The 7,353-nt window shown below is 34.1% G+C and overlaps 1 protein-coding gene across 1 annotated transcript; it reads right to left on the bottom strand.

Moving 5' to 3' along the window:
- Window positions 1-2,217: 2,217 nt before the first annotated feature.
- LOC113302988 (ASC1-like protein) lies at window positions 2,218-6,897 on the bottom strand. Its single transcript, XM_026551962.1, has 6 exons — window positions 6,433-6,897; window positions 4,808-5,037; window positions 4,525-4,680; window positions 4,081-4,266; window positions 3,354-3,538; window positions 2,218-2,767 (listed from the first exon to the last, which is right to left on the bottom strand). Exons 1-6 carry the CDS (start codon window positions 6,592-6,594, stop codon window positions 2,736-2,738), a joined length of 951 nt encoding a protein of 316 aa, XP_026407747.1. The 5' UTR covers window positions 6,595-6,897; the 3' UTR covers window positions 2,218-2,735.
- Window positions 6,898-7,353: the final 456 nt, after the last annotated feature.

Genomic DNA, 7,353 nt, shown 5'->3' with positions numbered 1-7,353 from the left:
GGTGGTCGGATATTTTACCTTCACACACGTCCTTTTGTAAAAGAATTCTTTATCGATCTAGAAAGTTGAAATGATAATTGGCACTAAAACATTTTCAAGACTCTTCTCGCATCACACGTCCTTTTACAAAGGGTCATTAGAGGGGCGGCATTCTAATTGGATAAAAAGGGTCATTACATGATCATTCAAGGTGTCCCTTATAAAAAAATACTGGAAATGATAAATTAATCCTCATAATTGATAACCTAGTTTAATGATGATAATCAAGCTTAGTGTTAATGATTAATTTCACTTATATTAACTCATCAAAACCAAAATCAGATTTTTAGAGTTAAAAAAAAAAAGTTTAGAGGAGAAGATCAATCTCAATCAATTGAAGAAATTAACCAACAAAATGAAGAACCGGGACCTGAAAATGATCGGGTATACTTCTAAATTAGTCCCAACTAGCTTTTTGTTGCTCAAAGTTATCTAAAATACGTAAAAAAATCATTTTTTTTTACATTTTTAGAGCTAATTACGGTTGGAATTTTGCTCATAACCAACCGTAAATCGAAGTTACGGTTCGTAAAAGATGAACTACCAACCGTAGCTGGTAAAATTTGAAGAAAACCCAATCGTAAAACCAGTTACGGTTGGTAACTAAATGCTCGATACCAACCGTAACTGAGTTACGGTTCGTAAACTAAAATGGTTACCAACCGCAACTGAAGAAAATTCTCAGATATAAGAACATACGGTTGGTAATTGAACTATTACCAACCGTAACAACAAAATATCCAGTTACGGTTCGTAATTGAGTTAAAATCAACCGTAACTCACATAAACCCAGAAATTTCAATTTCAATTTTCATCTAAAACCCTAATTTTTGATAGAAATTAAACTTAAATCGAACAAAATAAACCAAATCGTAACTGGGTTTTCAAAACATACCTCATATAAGTCATTACACTACACTTGATTAATTTTTGAATCGTCGATTAATCGAAGATGATGAAATTTTGAGTTTTAATGGAGGTTACGGTTGATGGGAGGAGGAGAAGAGAAGAAGAAAGAAAACAAATTTTCAATTTAGTTTTGATTTAGTTTAAAAAATGGGAAGGATAATCTAGTTAATTAACATCTCTTATAGGACATCCCCTAACCAACTAGAGTGACATTACTATCACACTGCCGCCCCTCTAATAAATCATGCCGTCCCTATAACAGGTTACTTTGCAAAAGAATTCTTTATCGATCTTAATCGGAAAATTGCGCTGAAATGATTGTTGGCGTTAGAACACTTTTAATATTCTTCTCATATTGCATGTCCTTTGCTCTTATATACGAATCTCTCGCACTCTTTCAGCCCTTTCGGTATGTCTTCCCCATATATATATATAAAGGCCTTGTTTGGTAAAATTTATGATTATTTATTTATGATTATAGATAATTATAAATTGATAAATGATTTTGATATAATCATTTCAAAATAAATTTTTCCGAACACTATTTTCAAATAATTGATTATCTTAAAATGATGATCTCAAAAAGGAGAGGAAAGAACAATGATCTATGATATTTTTTTTAGTCCTGTGTTGTTTTTTTGTCTCTCTCTTGATAGTTTAGAGAAAATATGAAGAAAAAATTGAATTTGAGTTTCTTGGAAAAAATAATCTATTATAATAAATTTTCAAAACAACTTTTTCCTGTTTATGGAAATAATGGATTTTTTCAATTATGATTAAAATAAACAATTATTATAATGGTTACCAAACGCATATAAAATCCATTTTAATCTTTATAATAGATTATGGGTTGATAATCCATTAAAATAATGGTTACCAAACAACCCAAAATGATTACCAGAGAATTTAAAAAAAAGAAACAGCATGGATTATCCGAACCACGGAAATACATGGGAAATACTTTATTACCCATATCATATACTTCATTTGTTTGCGAAGGACAGGTTAGGTGGTGTTATATCATAAAGACACCAGATTGATCTTGCATCTTATGACATGGACCATTCAGACACTTTTTGCATGCTAGACACCATTTATGCTCTTTCAATGAGGCGACTGAAGTTCAAACAGTGTGACCAACTTTGTCTTCAATACCAACTTCAGCTAACCATATATTCACAGAAAAGAATCCGAGAACATTTGTTATTCACTCATAGATCTACTCAGCTTGAACTTCAAAACTTGGGGAGAAAATGTTAAGATTTTCAATGCAGTAGTAAGACTTAACTTATTTAGAGATAAACAAGACTAGTTTCAATCAAGAAGATTGATCGTTTTTTGGTAATTTAGCTGAGACAAATGCCAGGTGACAAACCCAGTATATTGTATAAATTTTAAAGCAGGATTTGAACCTGCCTACAAAATATAATCAGTGTGAAGATCTTACAGCATAAGAAAAAAGATCTTTCCTACAGGCGTCTATAGTTGCTACCCTCTAAACTACGCTTTAAATCTGCAACACAAATGACTGTCATACTTTCTACTGCAACTTACCTTCATTTTGAAATGAATTCGTGGATAATAATTACGAGCAAGAGAACCTCCAAGAAAAATCATATGTTCTTTTTTTTTTCCTCCCCGAGTAACTCATTTCTAGCTCTGAACCAAGAACATATATAAATGGTGCAGAACTAAAATGAAAAGAATAATATAAAATTAGTTTTGTCTGGATCTTGTGAGCACGTTCTTAATGCATACCGTGGTGACTTTGTCAATAGAATTAAAGGTTAGTCTTCGTGTTCATCTTCACCTTCAGAATCTGCATAGAGGAAAAGTAATACTTACATACACAACAGGGAGCAATATTGTTTCACCACTCATTTTTCCTACTTCTGTAAAAATAGCCCTGAATGAAGGGTAAAAAATAAGTTCTAGTGAAACTTAACTAGTACTTTTTTGACGCGTGAAAATGTCAACCCAACCTCTTTCAGAGGTTAAATTGACTTAATGTAATGTTATATGTGAACCAAAAACTAAGCCCGAAAACTTATTTTTTTAAAAAGGGTTCTGAAAAGTGGAGGGTGTTCAATTCCCACAACAACAAAAAAAAAGAAGGGTTTTCTGCCATATGACGAAATGCATCTAGTGTATGATGTACATGAAACACATGTAAGCAGGATGATTTCAGCAACTTCACCAGCATACTGGAGATTGGCTTGTGTTTTAAGATTCTAATTTACTACAAGCCGGGCCTAGGGTAACTAACAGGTGACAGTTACTTTTGCTTTTCGTGAGAATAAGAGGTGATTTCCATATTGTTCGTTTCTTTTCTTTTCAAATGAATCCAGATTGTTAGTTTCAGGAATAGAACATAAAAAATTCAACATATTAAAGTAGGTGCATACCAGATCTAACATCATCACTAAGCTGACCTCGGGCCTGAATTTGTTTTATAAGCATCCGTTGAATCAGCACCCACCAGTAAATATGAAGAACAAGCAAACAGTATAGAAGAGAATTGAATACGTAATAGTAGATGGGACCCTCCGTCTGATGTTTATCCTTATCCAGCGACACGAGAACTTCATAGCTGATTCAACAATAAAAAAAATCAAGGAATGTATAAAAAGGTTCTGAAATTACTTAATGATATAACCACCCATGATGAAGGAATGACCACCACTTTGTGAAGTGATCAATGACAACAAGTATAATACTAACATAATAGCATTGAGTTATATAAAGATCTTAGGAAAATAATGCAAATTAAATCTCCAATTTCTGCTTAAATTCCAAAGAGACATAGGTATAATACAAGTTGGATGCTTGTAACAGGATAGAATTGAAATATTGAATAGAACTTTTATTTTATAATGCAGAATTGTTTCAAAGTTCAAACTAATATGTACTTGAAAGTCTATCAAACAACCCGTAAAACAGTTTAGCACTTGAAATCGGGCTCAATAAGTAACAGATGCCTGAAGCTGAAAGTATCAAAATCAACTACTTCATGAGCTGGGAAATAGTAAAGATTGATTTGAACCATAAGTCATATTTGCCTTCTCGGAAATTAACCAGGCCCGGACATAAACACTTATTATCTCTATTTATGATGAAGCTAGTTATACTGACCTGGTACTCCAAAGAATCCAAAATGGGTAGTATATAAGACGGAGTACGAGCCATGTCAAAACAAACAGAATGAATGACGAGCTTGCAAGACTTTCAAAACCACTATATTTGGACATCTTCCCAATTTCCAAGAAAACATCACTTGTATCATGAAGAGCTAAAACAACAGAACCAACTCGGGCAAACCTAAGAATAGAAGAAAACAAAAATGTCATTCAGAATGCAGCAGAAGATGAGAAAAATAGCATGAAAAAACATGGACTATATATTTAACATATAAGATAGTACTATTAGAGACAACGAGGTAACTAATATCGTTACTAATGAATTTGTATCCCACTAACTTCTCCATTCTTCTGGATGTATATCGGGGCTTATCCTCATTGTTGCTGTATGAAAGATCAAGCAATAGAGTAATAGTCTAAACCATTTTTGAGGTAGTACCTGAATATGTAAGACAATATAATGAGAATGGCAGTTGCCACATGATGAGACATTGATACACCGAAGTCTGAACGCCTTGTTTCCCAGAAAATCAAAGCAAATATGGAGTATGTGTAGAAACCAGCAGTATACATGTACACGCCTTTCAATTTCAATCTGCATAGCAGGTGAACCATAAGCCACTAACTCAAGATAGACTAACGTAAGCCTTTTATGAAATAGACTGGAAAGCGTGAAATAATCACAACAATTATGATTACACACTATAGAGGGTACAGCTTACTTCAGCTTTTGATCAGGCCAGACCTGATCTCCGGGTCCCACCCAGAATTTTCTGGTATCAGTAAACCAGGGCTCGTCATATGTAACTGAAAGTGCAAGAACCTCAGCTGAAAGATAATATATGCATTTCCATGCTGACTCCTTGAATTTACGGATCTTTTTCCTTGTCTCTTCTGTCTTAACGTTTATCTTTCGATAACCTTTTCCAAGAATCAGTCTTCTAGCGACCTCCTGCAACAAGCATAAATCAAGTTAATTAGTATAGAAGGGTAAGTGAGAAAACAGAGAACAGTTACACTTAACCAACGAAGGAAGATATGTACAATACTATACCATACATATGAAATATATAAGTGAAATTCACCGATATATCAGATAATATAAGGGAGTAACAGGTATTAGGGTTTGTAGTTCAAACAGATTTCAGCATAAAGAGAGTTTGTCAAATTATCCCTCCTAATTAAGATGAGTTAGTTTACTTCTCCAATCAGCCATTAAATTGTCTAGCTTAGTTTAAATGCACCAACTAGAGCATGTTCTCTTTTCCAAGATTAAAGTATTTTCTCCAACCAGCCATTACATTGACTTGGGAAAAACGAGACACTACATGTATCATTTACATATCTGTAACATCTAACTGAAGAGCCTATTCTCTCACAGTTTATCGAAAAAATTACACTTCTCATACTAATTACAATTAGATCCGAATACCACATACGCAAAACCTGAGGAATGGCCAAAGCCATACAGAACCAACAATGAAAAACACCATGCATCAAAGGTATACTAATGCATGGTGACTCTAGCATTGTTACACAATTACAAGATCCGGTTCACTGGACATCACACAAGCTACATCTTCAACCAGGAGCACAATCAAGGATGCATTTGTTAGGGGAACAGGAAGCTTCTATGGTGCTCATCATTACCGGCTCAAATGAAACATCAATGAGATTGAGGTTCGATAGACTTACTTCAAACGGCATGGAAAAACCGTGGCAGCAGGAATAGTACTCTAAGGAAATATAAATGATATCCTGTGTAAGTATAAGCTAATAAAGTTCCAATTAAAACAACAGTTGTGGTTTTTGGGTTTCTGGATGAAGTGTAGATGATGATAATCTATTAGCAAGTCCTAGCCAAATATTCCTGCAAAGCCCCAGCTCAGTGAGCACACTAATCAGGGCGTTGTAACCCCATAACCAATTTTCAAATCCATGTACATTGCTTCTCCATTCTTACTTTCCTAAATGTGGGATCAAGAGAAGAGCTATATCCCAAAAAAAGAACTGTACGCTGTAAACATTCCAAATCCACAAGAATAAAATCTACTATTTCATGAAGACCCAGATGGAGCAAATGCAGATATAAATAAAAACAGCTTCTCATCAATCACCGAACAGTACCTAAAATTGCAAAGTTTTTCTTAACCAAACGGTCTCAATACAAAATAAACAACCGACAATAAAGGCTAGGTACTAACTCCTTCAAAATTGATGTATGTTTTTGCTCAATAGCATGCATTGAACAACTTAAGCACGAGACAAGTAATAACTTAAAGGATACACATCATGAAATAAACAAGAAATCATGACTACAAACACGAAGAAAGAAAGAGAGAATTACCTCAAAGATGAATCTATCAAGGAAGAATCTGACAGTGGGGAAGAACAAAACAAACAGAGGAAGAAGGAGAAAGTCTTCATAACAAGGGTAAGATTCCTTCTCCCAATCAAGATCACCAACAGATTGCATTACAAAATCCATACCTATATTAGTAATACTCATACACCTGAGACTTCTTCTTTCTATTCTTTTTCAGGAAAAAAACAGATATCACAGAAGACTCTAACTGAGATCCTCAGAGTTCAACTGACTCCAAATCAGGAACATTACTCTGTCATAGTCTTCTTTCAGCTAGCTCCGAGCCTCCGAGAAGAAATCAATCAGAGAGAAGAAGTAAATAAATGAATAGATATATGCATAGCTGCCTCGATGTGGATTTTTCTCGGAGACAATTTGCTGATTAATTGAATCTTTATTGACGGAGATTATTATAAGGAGATTAGAAGGTTTATATCTCGTATCCTAGTTATCTCTCCGTACCAACTTATGTTTGACTTCGACCAAATCTCAACCTTCCTTATCATCCTCGTCCAATTTCAGAATTATATGTAGCCCGATTTTGTATATAGCCCAGAAGTTAGTTTGGATTTTAGAAGGCTTATCTTAATTATAGCCCGGACATTATCTATAACTTTATGTTAAAATGAAAATCTAAAAAGTCTTAATTTTTTTTTATTATTATCAATCAAACTTAAATTTAAATCGCATTTCTTTTCCAAATATGGATTCTACATGATCAACCTAGCTCCATCTACGGAAGTCTCTGTAATGAGAAATACCTTAAACATCAACCATTTCTTCAGGAGCATTGTTGTTGTTCCGTCTTCGTCCAGCACAATGCTACCCCATCCAGCGGGTAGCGGATATCATCGATCCTAGTTCTCATAATTGAACGCATGATAAAATAAGCAACCTACCAAC

The sequence above is a fragment of the Papaver somniferum genome, chromosome 8, assembly GCF_003573695.1.
Source record: "Papaver somniferum cultivar HN1 chromosome 8, ASM357369v1, whole genome shotgun sequence".
Classification (NCBI taxonomy): domain Eukaryota; kingdom Viridiplantae; phylum Streptophyta; class Magnoliopsida; order Ranunculales; family Papaveraceae; genus Papaver; species Papaver somniferum.
The sequence above is the reverse complement of the archived record's forward strand: the minus strand, read 5'-3'. Positions and strand labels throughout refer to the sequence as shown.